The sequence below is a fragment of the Glycine soja genome, chromosome 4, assembly GCF_004193775.1.
Source record: "Glycine soja cultivar W05 chromosome 4, ASM419377v2, whole genome shotgun sequence".
Classification (NCBI taxonomy): Eukaryota; Viridiplantae; Streptophyta; class Magnoliopsida; order Fabales; family Fabaceae; genus Glycine; species Glycine soja.
In genome coordinates, this window is record NC_041005.1 from 25,546,396 (window position 1) to 25,569,135 (window position 22,740).

Sequence of the window (22,740 nt, forward strand, 5' to 3'; positions counted from 1 at the left end):
AGAAATTTCTTCTCTCTAACGCTTGGAAACCCTAACAGAGAAAACAGAGGAAAAGCTTGAAGAATATTAGGGAACCGCTAGAGACGCCGCTATCACTATCAGACTACACATGTGAGCCCGCTTAGAGGTAAGGGGTGAGTATATCGCAATTGATGTTAGAATGAACATGTGTACGGATCCTTAGGGGATCAAATTGGAGTTTATTTTGTGATGTTTATTGTATTGTAATTCTTCATGTATGATTAAAATTACGAGATTGTAATATTGAGATCATGAAATTGTGATTAAAATTGTGTGTAAGTGATAAATTTAATATGACATGAATTACGAGATAACATGTTGCTTTGAGATCACAACATTGTTATTGAGATTGAGTATAAGTGCAAAGTTGAACATGCGTTGATTTGTGAGATACAGGTAAACATGTGATAGTGGATTGTGACGTTATGATATGTTAAAATTGTGGACATAAAATTTGGTTGTGAATAAGTGTGTGGTTAACACTTGATTTGACTATATTTGTGTTGTGAGGTGTGAATTATACAATAACCCGACTTGTGTTTACCTTGAGAAAAGTATTTATGCACAGTGTTAAAGGGAAAGTGTAGGATTCCTAGTTAGGAACCTAAAGTGTTAAATTGTAGCGCAATGTGTTAAATGTGTTTGAAATACGAGTGTGAGATCGTGGATATTGTATAATTCATTAGCAGTGTCTGTGTGCAAAATTATTTTAGGGGTTGGACCTGAATCAGGAAGGTGAGGCCCTAACAAATTCTTCAGAGTATAGGCCTTAGGGTTAAAGACACTCTCAGTTTGAGTGCTCCTTAAGCCTATGTTGATCTCATATGGTTGGTGTATTCTGGAAAAACAAAGTGACCCATACTGGTCACCTTATGATTTAACTTAGTGAGAGTGACCTGACATACTCATTTTATGGTGTGTCTTGTTATGTACTCCTAAGCACCCCAGTGTGGTTTTTCACTAACATGGTACCACATTGCATATAAGCTTGAGTCTTATCATAATTGTTTCATAACATCTTCTAATTGCTTATTATGAAATTGATGAGTATTATTACGTCTTAACCCGAGTGTGTGATTCATGTGTAATGTAATTGGTGATTGAAAAATGAATTTTAAATGATAAAGAGGTGAAGTGACGTCGATTGTATTAAGTTGAGCTATGTTATAAATACTTCTATAATTTATTTTGATCATTCTTTGTTTATTTGCATTTTTTTAGAAATGTGATAACTCACTCTATGTGTGCTATTTGTGTTTGAATTTTGTGATGATCTCAAACCTTGTCTTTGTGGGAGCAGATGACTAAGTGGATGACTTTAAAGAACTTCGTGTTAGAAGATGCTAGGACACAATGCTCTTATAGGATGTGACATTGGGACATGAGTTTTTATTTCAATTGCATAATGTTATATTACTTTATTTTATTCCACTGTTTAACAAGATTCATTTTGTAAACTTAGACAGTCTTGTTTTGAGCCGGATATGTTTTTAATAAGTTTTATTTGGTAATTGTGATACCCTCTACTCCGACATACATATAAATAAATAAAACATATAAAAATATTGATCAACAAATTTACGTGGGTAAAAGGTTCACATTCACTTCACTATTACCAAATAAGACTTATTAAAAACATATTCAGCTCAAAACAAGGCCGTCAAAGTTTACAAAAAATGTTTTGTTAAATCAATGAGGTAAAATAAAATAAAAACTCATCCCCAATGTCACATCCTATCAGAGCATTGTGTCCCAACATCCTCTAGCACGAGGTTCTTTAAAGTCATCCACCTAGTCATCTGCTCCCACGAACACGAGGTTTGAGATCATCACAGGATCCAAACACAAATAGCACACAAGGAGTGAGTTATCACACAAAAAAAATAAAAAAACAAATAAACAAGGCATAATCAAAATAAATTATGTAAATATTTATAACATAACTCAACTTAATACAACCCATGTCATTTCACCACTTTATCTTTAAAATTCATTTTTCAATCACTAATCACATTACACATGAATCACACACTAGAGTCAAGATGCAATAATACTCATCAATTTCATAATAAAAAATCAAAAGACGTTATGCAACAATTATGCTAAGACTCAAGCTTATATGCAATGTGGTACCATGTTAGTGAAAAACCACACAGGGGTGCTTAGGAGTACATAACAAGACACACCACACAATGAGTATGTCAGGTCAATATAAACACTGGTTCCTAACTAGGAACCTACACTTTCTCTTTAACACTGCGCATGAACACTTTTCTCAATATAAATACTGGTCGGGTTATTGTATAATTCACAGCTCACAACATAATTATTGTCACATCAAGTGTTAAACATACACACTTATTCACAACCAAATATCATGTCCACAATTTAACATCTCACAATGTCACAATCCACCATCACAAGTTTACATATATCTCACAAATTAACACATGTTCAACTTTGTATTTATACTCGATTTCAACAATAATATTATAAGCAAGCACTACTCATGAATTATACAATACTCATGACCTTATACTCGTGTTTCAAATACGTTTAACACATTGCGCTACAATTTATCACTGGTTCCTAACTAGAAAACCTACATTTTCCTTTAACACTGCGCATCAACATTTTTCTCAAGATAAACACTAGTCGGATTATTATATAGTTCATAGCTCACAAAATAGGTAATGTCACATCAAGTGTTAACCACACACGTATTCACAACTAAAACTCATGTTCACAACTTCACATCTCATTACGTCACAATCAACCATCTCATGTTTATATGTATCTCGCAATTTAACATATTCAACTTTGCACTTATATTCAATCTCCATAACAATATTATAATCTCAAAGTAATATATTATTCTACAATTCATCATATATTCAATTTATCACTTATATACAATTTCAATCACAATTTCATAATCTCAATATAACTATTTATTACACTAATCTTATTCAAAACACAAACAAATTATACAAAAATATTTCTCAATCCACGGGGAGTAAAACCCCTCAAACAATTTCATATAATCATACAAGAAGAATTTCAATACAATAAACATTCCAAAATAAATCTCAATTTGATCCTTTAAGAACTCTTACACATGTTCATCCTAATCCCAATTACGATAAACTCATCCCTTACCTCTAAGCGGGCTCACGTGTGTATTGTGACAGCAATAGCGGCATCTCTAGTGGTTTTCTAAGATTCCTCAAGTTTTTCTTCTGATTGTCCTGATAGGGTTCCCAAACGTTTGAGAGAATGAGAAGGGATTGAAGCCTCCATTCCACTGTCTACGTGCAATGAGTATCTCTCCCTCCATAGATGTTATTTTGTAAATCCCAACGGTAAAGATGTGCTTATATGAATCGCAAACCACATAACAAAATTTCATGATAATCCAACGGTTGAAGAGTTCGGCATCGTAGTTTTAATGAGACAGTTTTGAGTTTCTACAAGAAAAAAAAAAAGCTATGATGCAAAGGGTATTTCTCCCAGCTCTGACATTTTTAGTAATTCCCAACAGTAAGAATGTTCAGAAATAAGTTCCAAACCTAGTACCAAATTTCATGATGATCCAACGGTGAATGAGCCCGAGATTGTCGTTTTTTTGAAACAGGTTTGGTAGTGATATGCAGGAAAAAAAGAAGGTTTTGAGAGGAGAAGCGAGAACGAAATGGAGAGGAAGGGGAGGCGTAAAGAGTATCGTCAGTATCAAAACTAACCTAAAATGTCTCTATTTATAGTTAGGGATCTTAGTCTATTATTTAGTCTATTTTTCTTTGTTTATTATTTTATAAACAAATACTCTATTTTATTTTCTGAGATGAATAAATCAAATATCTTTTCCTTTTTTTCTTCAAATCATTATTTTAATACATTTATTTTTCCTTATTTTTTTAATTATAAAATCTCACCATTTTCTAAAATTCTACTCTTTTTTTTACTAAAAAAACCTTTTTTAATTTATTTACAAAAAATGGGATGTTACATTACTAGTAAAGCGAATGTGACCATTTTACTCACATGAGCTCTTTTATGTTAATTGAATAAAATTATTTTAATTAATTCTGTATTTTGATGTGTTTTTCTTATTATTTATATCTATGTCACAAGCCTTATGCCCTCCTTCAAATAATAAAAAATATAGAGAAAAAAATTACATTTAAAAACAATTAAGCATTCGTATAAAAAAGAAAGGTACAATGCCTAACATTATTACACTTCTGAAATCGTAAATGGTTCTAAAATTGAAAGAACTCCATGACAAAAATAGCATCAATACGAATGTATGATGACAATGGCGGTCAATAGTCCTAGTAGGCATATAATGACATGGGAATGAAGCTTAGGAAACCTCATCATGGGTAATACAATCTAAGCCTGTTCCATCGTTACGTGAAGCCAACTATGCGCTCTCCCTTCCTAGTCTGTCTTCTAAAACAAAGAAAATAAAAGAAAACGTAACCTCTTACCGAAACAAACCAAGAACTCTTCATCCCATGATACTAAAATAAGCACCTCTGTCTTTTCTCCCTTCATAACATCTCCACAATTCTGTTAGCGCGTTGAAATTTATTATTTTTATTTAGTACAACATATCAAATTCATGTGTGTTTGTGGTAGAGTTTTGGATTCGCGTCAATCCAAACATCTTGTCTTGTTCGTGGGACGCATTGTATTCATGTATTGCACGTCCCTCTTGCATTGTTGTTTTGTTGATTACATTGAGAACAAGATGTCAAAGCTTCAGGTGAATCAACTCAATCAATTAAGGGAAATTTTTGCAAAATTTGACATGGATTCGGATGGCAGCCTAACGATTTTGGAACTCGCCGCGCTCCTTCGATCGTTGGGGCTGAATCCCTCAGGGGACGAAATCCATGCCTTGTTAGCCAACATGGACTCAAATGGCAATGGCTTTGTGGAGTTTGATGAGTTGGTGGAAGCAATATTGCATGACATAAGTGCAGAGATTTTGTTGAACCAAGAAATGCTATTTGGGGTGTTCAAGTGTTTTGACCGTGATGGGAACGGTTACATAACAGCTGCGGAGTTAGCAGGGGCAATGGCAAAAATGGGTCAACCCCTTACATATAGAGAGCTCACAGAGATGATCACAGAGGCTGACACAGATGGTGATGGTGTGATTAGTTTCAATGAATTTGCCTCTGTGATGGGTAGGTCAGCCTCTGACTTCTTAGGCCTTGCATTGTTGTGACCAGCAGAGAGGTTCCTCATTGTAAACCACGATTTTGCGCATTGGAACATGTTTCTGTCCTTGATGTTGTGCTTTGTTGACTTCACACAAAAAGGAGAGGAAGGATTCCTTCACTAACATGTAGATTAATTATTTTATTCTTCTCTAATTTTCTATGTTTTGGGGTTGTGTAGTAGCATTTGTGTAGAGGGCTATTGGGGATATATTTTGGTAACAAGAATTTGAGGGGAATGATCTTGCGTTGAGTAAGAAATGAAACAATAGAATCAAATATTGATATTTGGTTTATTTTTTTACTTACAATTCATTTCCAGTAATATCCTTCAAACATTGATGAAAGTATAAAACTGCTTTACTCATTTTTTTTTCTTTGTGGGCCAGAAAATATATTCTTATTTCAGCTAGCTGTTACGGTTACTCTTCTTTTTCTCTTGTGGACCATTGGAGGTGGAGGATTTTCAAGTTTCAGAGGTAGAAGCAGCCAATTTTTTCATTATTTTTTGAACATATGTTCAGGACACTGATCACTTGTTTACCTTTGTCAAAGAACATCTCTTGGCATTTCTTGTTAACTAGATAAGACCCTTCTCTACCTTAAATATATACAATCCGAAGTATGTGATTACCTATACCAAATTTACGCCTATGTTCAGACCAAAGAACTTCAAATACAACAAAGAAACATAAAAACACATTGCTTGCTAACGTTGTTTTCATACTTGAATACTCTTGGATGCTCCCGAACTATGTGATGCTTCAAACCGAGCCGTGAACCCAACTGTCGTGTGTCTTATTGATCTTTGTCTCACAATATTAACGTATTCTGGATCAGTAGTTTGCCCATCATTTCGTATCCACTGTATCATTTGATGGAAAGTAGGGAAGAACCGCATTTGGATTGAAGCATAGGCGAAGTATGGAAGGAGTGAAGCAACAAGCACAAGCAAAGTGATGAGCCAGTAAGATGGTGCTGGTGCACAAGCTTCAATCAAGACCTTATAGGCAGTGGTTGATAGAGAGGGGTCCATGGTTCCATACACTAAGAGGAATATGTACCAGAAAAGAATGCCACCCCATATGAATAAATGTTGAATGTAAGTGAAGTAACTGATGGATAATGCCATTTGGGAATTCACCACCCACACAACACATGTGTACATGGTGGCACCAAGAACTTCAAGATCAGCAACTTCCCCGGCTTTACGGAATGCTTGATTCTCCATTGCGTTGATGCAGAAGAAGAATATTATGGTAGCACTCAAGACTCCGTTGAAAGCCCAGCCAAGGATCCGTTTCCAGCTGAATAGGACATTTTGTACACCTTCTTGATATAATAATGGAAACTGCGAAATGAATTCATAAAGAAAGATGTCATGTGATTTATGTATATAAGGAAACAAATTTCGTCAAACAGATTCAGAGTGGCATTAAAGAGAAATTGAATATAAAGAGATACCTTGAGGCATAGTCTAGCAGAGACATCCTGGTCAAACACTCCCAAGGCAATTACAGGAAGGGAAGTGAAGAATACGTTATATAGGGAGAGATACCAATCATTGTATGCAGCTTGCCCTGAGAACGAGGCATAGATCTCGTAGAAGAAGAGGGTGAAGCCGAAGGCAATATTCTTGTAAAAGAAGTAGCAGATCTGCCAAATGAGTTAACATATATCTATTAGTTGAAGGAGAGAAGAAGAATCCTGGTTAAGCTTTGGTAATTGTCACGGCCAAATATTTGTCTAGATACCGACAGGGTTGTTTATAAAGCTGTGTTACCATTCAACACTTATGCTTCACCAAATATTCATTCCAACCAAAGAACCTATGTTTGAAGTGCTGATGCCAATGCGAGATTTCTTGTAACTGAATTAAGCATTGAAATAAGGACAGATTCTGTGTGAATATATATTAAATGGAGTAGCCCATGCTCTAATGTAATGTTTTTAAAGACAAGTTTGTTACCATTGATGAGATTCTTCTGTAACACCAATGTCCATGCACAAGTAGTAAACGCTCTAGAAACCGAAATTGGGCAATGGCAATATCACTGGACATAACTGCCTGAAAAATTTATAGATGTGAAGTAGAAATGAGAATTCAAGATTTAAAAAGAACAAAAGAAATTATGGGTCGTGAGTAGTGACTATCGGAAGGTAAACCAAAAGAAAATTTGTTGTACAAAGGACATTTCAGACTTACCTGCATTCCTTCAACACCACTGATACCAATCCCAATGTCTGCTTCTTGAAGCATTCCAACATCATTTGCTCCATCACCAATTGCAAGAGTTGTGCTACCAGTTTTAATCTTTACTAGTCTAGTAACCTGCAGTATTATAATAGAAGTACCTTAACTGACTGACCATAAGAGGAGACAAGCATTGACCCTTATTAGCATAGAAAACTTCAAGTAAGAGTAAATGTCTCTTTGCCACATTGGCCAATAATAAACTTCAAAACAAAAAAAAAAAGTATCTGTTGTTTCTTTTCAAGTAAATAAATGAAGAGCAACTGCAAAGACTATAAAGTACATGAAAAACTTACAAGTGCTTTCTGCTTGGGAGATGAACGACAGCATATGACAGATGCGCAGCCAACAGCAAGTTCAAGAAATAGGTCCTTCACATCATCTTCTAGTGCATAAGTGAGAGACTTCCCGTCAATGATAAGGGCTAATGCCTCAGAGTTTTCATCAGATTCAGCAAGTAATTCCTTTCCTTTCGCTAATTGATGAATAACACTTGCCTTAATTGCCTAAAGAATCATAAAGCTTCCATCAAAATCATACATCTAATACCCTGATGTTCAATGGTTAAAAGACTAATTTATTGTATGGTGATATGCCTTTGTGCTCCATTACAGTACAGATCACAAAAGTATAGTGTCTTGAAATGAAAAATATTTTAAAGGACTTTCTCATGCATGTGCCTTGATTTAAACGTACTGCATTTGAGATAGAACTGTTATATGTTTAGTTCTTTTAATCATATCATACAGAAATTATTTGAGTTAGGATTTACCACTGCAGCAGCAGACTTGTCCTCCATTTTCTCGAGTGATTTGGTTTCTGTAGTGTCTGAACTAATTATAATTTGCTTCATTCCTTGTCTTAGTAAACTACAAGCAAACCTACAGTCACAGAAATTATTCAATCAATGATGTCGTGTTATAATTTCAAAGGATGTCAAATTCTATTGAATAACTTTGAACTTACCCAATATTGATTGCTGTCTCCATTTTATCACCAGTCAGAACCCATAGCTTAATTCCTGCCTGCGCTAGCTTGTCAATGCACTCAGGAACCTATGACACAAACAAACTCATAAGACAACATTTAGAACACTTACAAGTTGTTATGACTTATGACAAAATAGAACATGGCTAACGTCGAAGTACACACATATTAACTTGAAAAATGGAAAAACCACTAGTCCTCTACTCTATTGAATACTCAGGCAGTTTCACTGTGACGTTGAAAGATAAGAAAGTGGGCCATTGCTTCCCTCTAATGTCTGAAAGAGAAACATTAACATACCCCATTTTGAAGTTTATCTTCAACTGCAGTAACACCAAGAAGAATTAAATCCTTCTCAATCTTTTCTGATATTTCCTCCACAATTTGTTCCCGATCTGCACTCACTAAGTTCTTGGCCTCCATAAACTCTTCATTGAATAGATTGTACTCTTCTTCATCAAGTTCACGATACGCAAGTATCAAGGTCCTCAAACCAGCATCAGCATATTCTTCAATGTGCTGCTTAGTCTTCTCTTCAAACTCCCTTCCATTCCTTGCAAGTCGTTCAAACATGACACTGATAGTAAAAGCCACAAACAAAAGAAATTTAATACTTTGAACATCTGAAACAAAATGGAAATGATACTCACATAGTGTATTTAAGATAGGCATGCACTATACTGTATTCACAATTACAAAAGAATGTAGGTAATGCTTTGTTTCAAAAAGTAGGTAATCAACTAACTATATATCAAGTGTGAACTTCTCCTTATAAAAGTGTCTATAGGATTTGGAAGTAATGAACAAGATTACAAACCTGTCTGCTCCTTTGCTAAACAGTAGCAGTTTCCCCTCCTCATCTCTTACAATTACAGACATCCGCTTTCTTGTACTACTAAACTCTAATATATTCAAAAGTTTGTACGACCTGCAAAAGTGAAGTTATATTCTTGTTTTATGCATAACCATATTGTAGATAAATGTAAGATATAGAAAATCAAGCTTACACATACAAGAACAAAAATCTCACCTTTCAGTTGTCTTGCCTGATCTAGGATTGAACTCATGCAGTGAAATATTTGTCTGTGTCCTTTCATAAAACTCAAACCCAAGTTCTCTTGCTGCAACCACAAAAGCTGCCTCGTCAGGTGACTCAGCTTCATATGAAACTTTACCAATTTCATCATCCACTTCAGGTATTGCAGTATGGCATACTGCCAACAACCGCAGAAAGTTCTGGATTACATTGGCGTGAGGTTCATTGATCCAATTTCCATTCATGATTCTTTCATCCATAAAGTTAAAACCTTTAATGGAAGACTTTGGAACATTGCCATCTTCTGTCAACTCCTGATCTGTAGGTACTCCTTTTCTCCTGGCTAGAGCTCTCTCAACTTCTGTAACTCCTTGGCCATAGGCAATCCCAGCAATAGAACACTTGATGAATTCCATAGAATTGCAAGTCAAAGTTCCTGTTTTATCTGAAAGTATAGTATCAACTTGGCCAAGTTCTTCATTCAAATTTGAGGTACGAGCATGTGCTGGCCTGTCAGTTTCCTCATAATACATGTGCAAATCCTGGTTGATGAAAATGCTTTGAAGAACTTTCACGACTTCAATGGAAACGTACAAAGAAATTGGAATCAAGTAACTATACAACATAAGTGCAGTCAGGAAGTGCAGCATTGCTGCAACTGGTGCTTTCTTTGGATCAAAGTAAATTGTGGTGTCATCTGGTCTGAGGTACCATCGCTTCATAACTCCATTTTCAAGGTCCTCCCTGGTTGCAATCCCGAAGAAAACTGAACCAATAAAAGAAATTAAAAGTAAGACCAAGAACAGAAAGTAGATGATCTTATCCATCCGTTTCTCAACTGTGCTTCTCTTGGATGGAGGTTCTGTTGAGTTCTGCATAACCTTTGTATCATGGCCTGTAAAGATTACCACACCGTAGATAAACTCAGTGTTCCTTAGTTTTGAGTCCCTAAGCAGTAGATGTTGAGGTGAAAGAGGGTACAATTGATCTTCAAGCTCCAAACTGCCTACAAACGAGTACAAATTTGCATTTGGATCTTCACATTTGATGATAGCCTTGAAATTTTGAAAGCTTGAATCTTCTTGCAGCTTTGAAGTTTCTTCAAGTGATTGTTTAACTTTTAGATTAGTTTCTCCATCAAGATTCATGGTCTCAACATAGCAAATTGCATCGTCATTGCTTGATGAAAGTAAGATGAGATCGGCAGGGAAAAATTCATCCTTCTCAACCTTTACTATGTCTCCAACTTTCAAATCCTTCCATTTAGAATAGCCAAAAATGCCTTCTCCACGGTGCACTTTAACCTTTCTGTTATTCATATCTATATCCTGATGAAATCACAAGACTAAATTACAGACCTAATAATAATTAACAAGAGCACGAAAAAAAAAAAAAAGAGCAACCAAAAGGATTTTCCGGAAAGGAAAAGTTGACAAAAACCAACACACACTACTATTATCTCTTCTCTCTTTCACAAAATAAGAAATGCTAATGATGCGCTCTCTAATAAACTCTTTCCAACACACTTATTGACTGAAATATATTACGACTCACAAAATCAAGTCTCACTTTGTATTTAGTGAGTCTCGTACATGATTTCTTAAGCACCAATAAATTTAAGCCAAAATAAAGTGTATTGCGAGCATTACTCAGCAGAATTTCAGCATATGCTAAGATGAAAAATAATGTAATTGGGCTGCAAGTATGTACATATTAGAAAAGACAAGAGAATCAAAGCCATCAGCATCTTGCATTCATCCACTCACATGTAGACATTCCTAAAATAACTCTTATCAGAATAGGCGTGAGTTCAGCACAGAAGGCACTTTACCCACCACAACTCCCTTACCACAGTAACCCTCGCCAGAATTTTCCAAAAACCAATTCTTAAAATAATACACAAAATATCTGTGGTAAAAACTGAAAAAGTAATGCATATTCAAAACTTTCAATCAACCATATTCACTTTGCATAGAGAACAGAACAGAACAACATCTTAACCACAAATTTGAAGCAAAATCAGAGACAAACATCACAGAACATTACCTGCTTTTTCCTCTTCCAATCCTCAACAGCCTCTTTCCCCATTGTAGCAGCAACCACAACCACAAGAGGAACAACATTGCTGACAGCCGAGTAAGGAGAAACCGGGAAAAAAGACAGAATTGCACAGATAAGGAAGTAAAAATTGGCAACCCTCCTGAATTGCTCAAACAAGGACTTGGGCAGGAAAGTGGCCACTGTATATTTAGTAGTACTCACATAGTTGTCACCATAACTCACGAGACTCCCCTCACCTCGTTCCGCTTCGTTGCAGTACACTATCCTTGAGAATCCAGGACCTCCTATGAGTGAATGCTCCCCTTTGAATGAAGCTTTTCCACAAGAGAATGCATGGATTCTGCTGAAGTGGTGCCTCCTCCTTCTATTACCACCCATGACTTCAACAACTTTGCTACTCCAAAAGCTTACAACTTATAGAACAAATTACAATTACAATACATTACAAGTTTACGACCTTGCATAATTCTCCTCTTAAATAAGCTTCACAGACTTGAAAATCCTACAACAAGACCTGATTTGCAAAGATCAACTAGTTTTGTTCACTTGATCCCAGGGCAGCACCAAACATTGTCACTGTAGATAGTAAGACCAAGAAAGAAAGAAAAATGGCATTATTGAACCAATAAAATTAAAAGAAAAAGGGTATTTTTTGTTAGAAAAGAAGTTGATTATGTACTATAAGGTAAGAGATATGTGTGTGTTGAACCAAAAATGCACCTGTCCAATAATGATTGAAGCAGAAAAAGACAAGATATGGAGGCCAGAAAGATTAAGAATATGAGTATATCTGTGTGCAGTGTTCAGAATTGAAAAGAAGAACTTTGTAGTTAAATTATTATAAGTGAAGCAGCATGGAAAATTGTTGTTTGTTTCATTGGGTTAGTAGCTGAAATCAGACACGTATCTCAGTTTGACTTGTAGCTAAGAACGAAGAAAAGACTTAAAACGTGGACATGCTGCTATTGGGTCTTCCCTGGTAACGAGTTCAAAGACTCAACAACTTCAATAAATATAATACTGGTCTTCCAAATTACAATCCCAAGGTTAAAAATAATTAAATTATTTATTAAATAAATTTTATTATTCCAAAAATTAAGTGAAATAAAGTACCAATATTTGTTAATAATTTTTTTACTTCTATTTCTTTAACTAATGTCACTATTTAGTGGTATTTTTCATATGTTGTCATCTATTTTTTTCCTGTAATTTTAGAGAGTGAAATAATGTAGAAAGAAAGAAATAAATAAAAAAGAGGAATATAAATAAGAAAAAAAAATCTCTTCAATTGTCTAAATGAATAGAAGAGTGAAAAAAATATATAAAAAAATTCTTCTATATTAGTTAAAAAATTAAAATTCTTATTCTATTATTTTAAAAATAATATAAATTAATTGATTATTTATTTTATGTTCCGACAAATTTAAATATTTAAAAAAATACTAAGAAAATGAGTAAAAGCCTTTCCGCTCACTTTCACACTAATTTAGAGAGAGAGAAATTATTCCCAAAAAAAGAAAATCATTCTCTCTCATTTTTTTTCTTTCAAATAGAGAACAAAGGAATTATATTTTTATCTTATTTTATGTTTCCTTTCCTTCTATTTTTACGACTGGAAAAATAAGTACCCATTTTTTTGACAGGGCTTTATAAAAGTATTATTTTAAAAGCTTTTTCGTAAAGTTGTCAAAAGCTTGCGGAAGAAACGCACTAAAATATGAAATAAAATGGCTGACAAATTCATTACTGGAACATCGTCATGAAAAATTCTAAGCCAAATTAAATGCTGACCAGAAAGTTTGTTAGAACATTACCACTCTCAGAATGTAACCAAGCCTTCTAGAAATTCTGTTGCATAGGAGGAAAAACGTGGCATTATAGTACTTCATGGAAAATATGTAAGTATGAAATTTGACTATTGACACCCAATCAAAACCATTTCAAACTATTAAATACATTAAAAATTAAAATTAAATAAAAAATAACTAAAATATTAAAAAATATTTAATTTTGTTTGACTTTTAATTACCATGTTTACAATCAAACCAAATTAAATTAAACTACAAATATATTAAACTTATATTAATTTCTCTATAAGAAGTATTAGTGACACACTCTAATAATTTATAATATAACATTTGATAGGTCTCATTTTGTGTTTAACGAATTTTATTCATAATTTTCTAATTTTTAATAAATTTTAATCGATAATAAAGAGTTATTAAAAAAAAATTTTGAGAATATTTTTTTTATTTTTTTTTATGGAAGAGAGTATGATGTTAACTCTCCTGTTTTTAGTATTTTATTTTCAAATGAACATTAATCTAAAATGCATTGTATTGTTGAATTTATTATGAACACGTATTTGTAGTTTTGAAAAATTTAAGTTATTTTGACTTTTAATTTCTAATTTAAACCAAGTTCTAATTTATGATAAGATTTAATACTTTCAAAAACTTTTTTGTATTTATTATTTATTTGACTTTTTATTTCATAAATATTATATTTTCAATGAAAAAATAGTCACTTTATGTATTGGTTTAAGACTTTACTCTTATTCCAATAAATTAAACTTCATTTGTTTATTGATTAAAAATCAAAGTGTTGTTCTAAAAAATAATGAAAAAATTAAATGAAATTAATCGATTTAATCCAAACTATAAAAAGGTTAGATTAAACTAGTTGAAATTTGATATTATATTCAATTTAAATCATATTTTTTTTGCCTAAACATGGTTGGATACTTTATTATTTATTGTGTCCTTCACTTCTACATATTCTTCCTTAGTAATCAGCAAAAAATTCTTTGGAGGGTGAAGTACCTGCAAAAGACACTCGAATGCTTAAGTTAGTTTTTAACGTAGAGAGAATAATGAGCGTAGTAAATGAAAATGAATAAAATAATGTGTTACCTTGGGAATATAACTGATTATATACACATATTTATGGGTCTCAAGGTCCACTAGCCTTACCTCTTAATTAAGCGAATATAATATGAGATTATCTGATAGTGTTAATATCGTACTAAGATAAGATAAGCTAACATCCTTAATCTTTGTAGGTGGTGATCGAGAGGGTACTAGGTTGTGGGCGAGCCAAATCCTAAGGTGTCTTCTTGCCTGAGAGGGTTAGAGGTATTGGGCCTAACCAAATACTTGAGGTTTCTTCTTGCCTAAGAGGATTAGAGGTATATGGGTATTCGACCTAGCTAAATACTTGAGATTTCACCTTTGTCAAATAAGATCCAAAGTATTTGGTCAAGCCAAATACCCCAGGTTCTTTCTTTACTAAGGGGATACTAGGTCATGGCTAAAAAGGCATTAGGTCGTCGCAAGGTTCCTAGGTCGTGTTCGAGAGGGTACTAAGTCGTACCAGTATACAAGCCCCCAAGCCTCGAGTCTTTAAGAGGACAAAGAGGATTAATAAGTCTTGTCTTATCAAAGGCTTTCGACTCTACTCTTAGTGGTTATGGCTCAAAGTGTTTCAATCTTTCATAGTGTTGTTAAAGCCGAAAGGTGTTAGGCCATCTTTGATGAAAGATGGCCGAAAAGTGTAAGGCCATCCTTCCTTTGAGGGAGGTGGCCGAAAGGTTCTCATTGTTGAATTATTTGAGTTGTACTCCACACAAAACTTGTTGGGCCATAAATGATCGAGGTTAAGTGTGTATACTTAAGGTCGAGTGGTTGAGAAGTTAATTGAGGGCACGTGGTCGAATAGCCAAAAAGTACTTGAGGTTGGGTCTAATGGAGGTTGATTGATCGAGAGAGGTCAAAAAGTTACTTGAGGTCGAGTAGTCGACAAGCTGAGGAAATAATCAAGGTTGAGAGTATTAGGCTGACAAAATGTTTATTGAGACAATTGTTTAAGGCTAAATGATTCGTAAGTTACTTGAGATTGAATATTAGGTTGACAAAATGGCTGAGATGTTTACTTGAGGTTGAGTATCAAGATGATTGAATGACCAATATGTTTACTTGAGAGTATTATTGAGAAGTCAATTGCAGTCAAATGATTGCCAAGTTACTTGAGACTAAGTATCAGGCTGACAAAATGACCGAGATACTTACTGAGTGATCAAGATATTTACTTGAGGTTGAATATTGCTAAGAAGTCAATTGTAGTCAAATGGATGGTAAGTTACTTGAGATTAAGTATTAGACTAACATAATCACCAAAATGTTTACTGGAGGTTGACCATTGAGAAGTTTCTCAAAGCTAAGTATTTAATTGAGGCAATTCGCTGAGTTCGATAGATTAAATTTCATCTACATCTAAGAAGCTTTTCAAAGTTGAGTATTTAATTGAGGTAGTTGGCCAAGTCCGATGTGTGACACCCTCTACCCCACACATATATGTACTAATAATAAAAGAAATAATTAAAAAAAATAAACTTAATTCAAGTTTTTAAAACATATTTAAATACAAGCCTTTCAAGAGGGTGGCAGGCTCAATTCACCTTTCTAGCATCATCATAAAACTTTTCTAAATAAATAATAAATTCACTTTGGCTCAAACAAGGCCATCTATAAAACCTTATACCCCAATGCCACATTCCATCAAAGCGTTGTGTTTCGACGTCCTTCAGCACATGGTTCCTTAAAGCAATTCACCTAGTCATCTGCTCCCCCGAACACAAAGTTCAAGATCATCATAGGATCCAAACACAAACAACACACGGGGAGTGAGTTATCACATTCCTAACTAATAGAGAAACAAGACAACTAGATATACATATCATATAAACCAAATAAAACTTAGTTACACGTAATTCACATAATTCCACCACTTTGTCATTCAAAGTTCACTTTTCAATCATCAATCACATTACACAATAATCACACGCTCTGATCAAGACATAATAACACATCAATTTCATAATAAACAATTAGCAAGTGCATGAGACAGTTATGCTAAGACTCAAGCCTATATGCAATGTGGTACCATGTTAGTGAAAAACCACCTTGGGCGCTTAGGAGTACATAACAAGACACACCAAACAATGGGTTTGTCAGGTGACTCTCACTAAGTAAGATCATAGGGAGACCAGTCAGGGTCACGATGTTTTGCAAGAATGCTCCAACCATATGGGATCAGCATAGGCTTAAAGGAGTACTCAAACCCGGTGACCCCCAAGGCCTACACTTTGAAGAGTCCGTCAGGGCCTCTCCCTCCTGATTCAGGTCCAACCCCTAAAATCATTTTAGCACACAGACACTGCTCGTGAATTATACAATACCCATGACCTCACACTCGTGTGTTAAACACGTACAACATATTGAACTACAATTTAACACTGGTTCCTAAATAGGAAACCTACACTTTCTCTTTAACACTGCGCATTTACACTTTTCTCAAGATAACACTGGTCAGGTTATTGTACAATTCTCAACTTACAACACAAATAATGTCACATCAAGAGTTAATCACACACTTATTCACAACCAAAACTCATTCACAATTTCACATCTCATAATGTCACAATCCACCATCACATGTTTTCACGTATCTCACAATTCAACACATGTTCTACTTTACACTTTTACTCAATCTCAATAACAATATTATAATCTCAAGGCAACATATTATTCCATAATTCATCACATATTTCATTTATAAACACTGCTCATGAATTATACAATACCACGACCTCACACTCATGTTTCAAACATGTTTAACACAATTGCGCTACAATTTAACACTGGTTCCTAACTAGGAACCCATACTTTCTTTTTAACACTGTGCATAAATAATTTTCTCAATATCAACAATGGTCGGGTTATTGTATAATTCACAACTCATAACTCAATACACACATCTCAATACACATGTATCTCAAATCTAAACATAGTATTCTCAAACTTCAACACTTGAATAATTTTTGGAATCACACAATAACAACACTACAACATTATTTACATAAAATATTAATATAAATAAATATATAACTAAATCTATATATATAAATCCAGCAACGTATATCATATTTGATCATGAATTTTAAGAAAGTTTTCAATGTACCAATTCTAAATAATTATATAAACACTTTCTCATATATATAAGTATACATGAATTCATATATATATATATATATAAATTATCTAAGAATACAATACATAGTCTATTAGAATTCTTTTCTCAATTTCAAATATAATATCAATTTTAAACTATAAAAAAACTAAAAAGCATGAAAAGGGGAAAAAATACAAACTCAATATCTCCTTACTTAATTTCATCAACTACGGTTCACACTCAACACAAGAGCACATTAATTTCACAAAAATTTCTCATTGGGACATCAAATGATTCATCAAACATATATAATTTATATATAACTCATAGTTATAATTATAAGGATAAAGTAAAAATTGTAGAAACACCCCTAAACCCATTCCAATTGATACTCTAAGGATCCCTGCACATGTTCTCACTAATCCCCAATCGTGAATAACTCATCCCTTACCTCTGAGCGGACTCACGTGTCTTCAACCAGCGATAGCAGCATCTCTAGTGATTCCCTGAGATTCCTTCAGTTATTCCTCCGACTGCTCCGATAGAATTTCCAAACGTCAGAGAGACGGAGAAGAGATTGAAACCTCCACTTGTACTGTCTTCATGTGATTCCTTTTTCTCCCTCCACGAATATTATCTCGCAAATCCCAACGGTGGAAGTGTGCGCAATTGAATTTCGAACAATATATCCAAATTTCATGAAAATCCAACGGTTAACAAAGCCGGGATCATAATTTTACCTAGAAAATTTTGGGTTTCGGCGGGAAATTAAAAGGCTACAATGCGAAGGGTTTCCTATAAGCTCAGACATGATTTTGAAATTCCCAACGGTGAGAATGCATGCTCGGAATTGGGTTGTAAACCTGGTGTTTAAATTTCACGACGATCCAACCCAACGGTGAATAAGTCTGAGATCATCGTTTTTCTGAGACAGGTTTAGTAAGCTGCGGGAAAAAGAAAGGGTTTTGAGAGGAGGAGGGGAAAAACGAAGATGAGAGGTAGAGGAGGCTAAAGAGTCAGTCTGAAAAACCTAGCATGTTGCTATTTATAATTAGGGGCATTTACAATCTATTATTTACTCTATTTATTTATTTTTATTATTTTTACTAAAAAAATTTAAATTTATTTATGAAAAAAATGGGATGTTACATGATGGGTTAAATTTCATCCTACATCAATTTTAAATCTTTTTATGATTAAATTAAAATATTTGTTTCCCCTCAAAATTTATTTAAACTAAACTTGCTTGCCAGAAGTAACGAGTTTTTTTTTTTCCTTTTTTAATGTTTTTTTTACCGAAACAATGTTTAAGGGAATCGGAAATTAATTTATACCCTTATGCATACATATCTTTGTAACTTATCAATTAAGTATTTGTTAAATACAAATTTCATGATAAAAGAAAAACTTTATTAAAAATGGTAGCTGTTTAGTTAAATATTTAAAAATATAATATAATAAAACATATCAGATTAATGCCAAAAGAAATAGTTGAATTTAAAATGAACTACTCAGGAAGTAATTTATTCCTTTGCCGTTGGCAACAAGTATCCAAACTCCTATGATTTCGTGAAGAAATTCAGAGTCGAACAAGTGGAAGAAATTGAAAAGAATACCAAAAATTTAAAAATTCATAATGCGTTTTGCTTATTTTATTGTTATTTTTAGTTAACTTTATGAGATTTTTTTATTTTCACTTTTTTCTTTTCAAATGAATTATCAAAAACAAGAAATAAAATAATAATATATTTTATAATTATTACTAAAAATATATTAATTAAGTGAAAGAATAAAAGAAGGTCAAAACATGGTTCCCATGGGACTTGACACTTGAGTGAGTGACTGTTGTGAAAAGAATAAAAGAGATTGATTTAAGTTTCAATTGAAGTTAGGTAACAAACAAACAAAGACAAATTAAAGAAGGTCTAAAAATCTAAATACAGCAAAAGTCCAAGAAAACAATCAAGGGGTAAATGCCCCGAGGAAAAAGGGTCACCGGATACGTTAATAACAACTTTTTTTTTTGCTGGAAAAAAACAACAACTTACTTTTGTAGTTTATTCAATTAGATTCTCCTTCTCATCGTTTTTTTTATACAAAATACTGTTTTTTTAATATTAAATTCAAATTTGATATACTAAATACAAATTTATACACCAACACCTATCACTATGAATGAATCAGAAATTAAGGTTATTCAAGAACATCAATAAGTAGCCTGTTATGAATAATAAGGGACCCTGATCCAACACCTAATTGTATTATAAACATATTATTAAGATATTTAAACCTTTAATTACGAGAAAACGTGACAGTATCTTTTTAATGATTCAATAATATATAATTAACATAAAAATAAATAATTGGGCATCCTTTGATATAGTGCAAGAGGTATTGTCTATTGATAATATGATTATTTCATTTGTAGTCGCTGATTGATTCCGAAAATCATTCAGAATAATCAAATAACAAATGCTTCTGTCAACCGCAAAATTGGAGCCAAATTTATTATTATATCAATTATCGATAATTATAGCCGTCCTCGTCCGGGCATAGCGACAGTAAATGAGAATGTTAAAAGTAGAAAAAAATATTAAATAATGTTATTTTTTTCTACAAAATTACAGATATTTTTGTATAAACAGAATCCTATTTAAATCAAATAAAATTATTATGATCATGTACAATAATATTCTCCATCAACCTGTTTAAAACTATCAATATAAATTCTTAGAATAATGTTTACTCTGTCATGTTAACAATTTTTTAATTTATGATTATATATTTAATATATAAACAACTAAAAAAGCTTTCTAATTTTTTCGATAAGGTATTTAACAGCACTTGTTATTATTTATTTGGCGGTATAAACACTGGTAGAACTATTAAAAGGCATTGAAGTTGTGACACTACACTTTAATGATCAAAATGCAACTTTGCATATGGTTCTAGCAATGGCAAATGACAAAGCAGTTTTATAAAGAAAAATGTCTCCATCTGCCGCTTTCGCCTTGCATTCGTTGCCTTAGATGATAAGGAAATTTTAAAATAAATTATAAGAGTGAATGGTAGTACAACACTGTCTATAATAGATACATTACTCATACTAGTATAGTTTGATTACCATTACCTTGTCACTTTCACGACATGAACATGAGCAATACTGAAAAGAGGGGTAAAAATTCATTTGATCGATGGATTCATATTACGTAAATGGCTTTGAAAAAGAATAGTTGAAGCAAGACTATCCCACTTTCATTCCCCACCTATTTTAGTGCCATGCCAATTACATTGACACTTCTTTTGCAAAGTTTGAGTCGGCTAAGAAGTTTAAAGATTTGTTTTTGGGAAAAATGTAAATTATATTAAACCTAAAATGATACAACAATAAACGGGGCATATCCCGCAGCTAGAGAAAATTAAAAGTCTCCCTAATACAAGAAGGCCTATATCAAGATGTTAAAACAAATGCAACAGATGCGTTTGTCTATACATAAGAAACTTAATCTTGTTAATAACCTTTATTACAGAAAATTGATAATCTTCAAAAATCAGCTTGTTCCTAGACATCCAGATGCAGTAGACTGTAATTGCTATAGCCAGACAACGAAATTTTTCTTGAACACCTGATGTGGATCTGTCCCTAATTAAAGAGTCAGTAATGCACTGCAAAGAAGTGAAACGCCTGCGGAAAGGAGCCAAATCACAAATGTGAGCCCAAACTTGGAGAGATTTCCTGCAAGAAAAGAACAAATGAGCATTTGACTCAGCCTCATTTGAACATAAATGGCAGAGGGAACCCTTGTTCAAAAAAACAACTTTGTCAAGAGTAAGCAGTCGGTTCCTTTTAGCAAGCCATAGAATGAAAGACATCTTAGGGGGGATTGTTGGGTTCCATATAACAGAACACCAACTAACAGTAGACTTGGCACCTCTAATGTATTCATAGACTTTGTCAACAAGCAATTGTTCATTGGTGCTCTAAGATTGAATCCTCTTTTTGGCCTCTTCCGTACTTAGCTCTTTGGAGACAATAAAGTCCCTTATTTGAATGATTTTCTTTATCAAAACTGAATCTGATGAAGAAGTATTGTAATTCCACACATCATTCCCTCTGAAATAGTAATGGTGAACCCACCGAACCCATAGAGAATCTTTCTTACAATGAAAGTCGCACAGGATACGGGAAAGAAGCGCAAGGGGAACACCCAAGCATCTAAAAGGGAAGTCACCCAAGCTAAATCCAGTAAGCTGCTGAATATGAGAAAGTTCATGAGGCCTAATACCGGCTAGTATATGGCAGATTTATCAGAGCTGATGGAAAGCCCTGAAACCCTATAGAAGTGCTGAAGCTTGGCAAACATAGTTGAAACAGAAGGGATATCTCCTCTAGATAGAAGCATAATATCATCTGCAAAAGCCAAATGAGATAGTTGAATACCTGCACAGTTGGGATGAAATTTAAAATTGGCATCATCCTTGAGGCTGCTCATATCTCTGGAAAAGTACTCCAAACAAAGCACAAACAAATAAAGGGAGAGAGGATCCCCTTGTCTAAGACCCCGCTGCCCTTTGAAGTGGCCATAAATGGATCCATTGACTGCCACACTAAAGGAAGTGGAAGAAACACATTCCATGATCCAAGTACAAAACTAAGCAGGGAAGCCAATGGACTTAAGCATCCAATCCAAGAATTCCCAGGAAATGGAATCATAACAAATTACAGCAAGATATGGGTATAAAATGGTTGACCTGGGAGGCCTGATCATGCTTAGGAATAAGCGCAATACTAGCATGGTTGATCTGCTTTAAAAATTTTCCATTTGTAAAGAATTCATTAACCGCCTCAAAGATATCATCACCAATGATATTCCAAGTCTTCTTGAAGAATAAAGCATTGAAACCATCTGGCCCTGGAGCTTTATTGTTATCCATCACAGAAATAACGTTCCAAACCTCTTGCTTAGAAGTAGGACAAAGTAAGGCCGCAAAGCAATCGGTGGGAACCTTAGGACCCCTGTTGCATATCGAAATGGAAGGAGTTTGGGTCAGTTCATGAGCACTAAACAAATTCCTAAAGTGATTCACAAAAGCAAGGGCAATTTCATCTTGGGAGGAAGTGTTATGCCCATCCTCTAGCCTTA

General features: G+C 33.8%; 2 protein-coding genes across 2 annotated transcripts; one reads left to right on the plus strand and one right to left on the minus strand.

The window, feature by feature from the left end:
* Window positions 1-4,774: 4,774 nt before the first annotated feature.
* On the plus strand, window positions 4,775-5,345 carry LOC114409550 (probable calcium-binding protein CML15). The gene has a single exon (XM_028373042.1). The coding sequence runs from the start codon at window positions 4,775-4,777 to the stop codon at window positions 5,255-5,257; it is 483 nt and encodes a 160-aa protein (XP_028228843.1). The 3' UTR covers window positions 5,258-5,345.
* Window positions 5,346-5,720: 375 nt separating this feature from the next.
* Window positions 5,721-12,513, minus strand: LOC114409549 (putative phospholipid-transporting ATPase 9). Its single transcript, XM_028373041.1, has 12 exons — window positions 12,308-12,513; window positions 11,573-12,163; window positions 9,521-10,854; window positions 9,308-9,418; window positions 8,791-9,067; window positions 8,470-8,558; window positions 8,276-8,384; window positions 7,800-8,009; window positions 7,456-7,581; window positions 7,219-7,317; window positions 6,714-6,905; window positions 5,721-6,600 (listed from the first exon to the last, which is right to left on the minus strand). Exons 2-12 carry the CDS (start codon window positions 11,963-11,965, stop codon window positions 5,971-5,973), a joined length of 3,570 nt encoding a protein of 1,189 aa, XP_028228842.1. The 5' UTR covers window positions 11,966-12,163; window positions 12,308-12,513; the 3' UTR covers window positions 5,721-5,970.
* Between the last annotated feature and the right edge of the window lie 10,227 nt (window positions 12,514-22,740).

What these genes read in the sequence shown, in the direction of transcription:
- LOC114409550 (XM_028373042.1), top strand. Translation starts at nt 4,775, where the DNA reads ATGTCAAAGCTTCAGGTGAATCAACTCAATCAATTAAGGGAAATTTTT.
- LOC114409549 (XM_028373041.1), bottom strand. Translation starts at nt 11,965, where the DNA reads ATGGGTGGTAATAGAAGGAGGAGGCACCACTTCAGCAGAATCCATGCA. An exon ending in ATTGGAAGAGGAAAAAGCAG is followed by an intron (nt 10,855 to 11,572) that starts GTAATGTTCTGT and finishes TGATTTCATCAG; the next exon opens with GATATAGATATGAATAACAG. An exon ending in GAGACAGCAATCAATATTGG is followed by an intron (nt 8,385 to 8,469) that starts GTAAGTTCAAAG and finishes CTGTGACTGTAG; the next exon opens with GTTTGCTTGTAGTTTACTAA.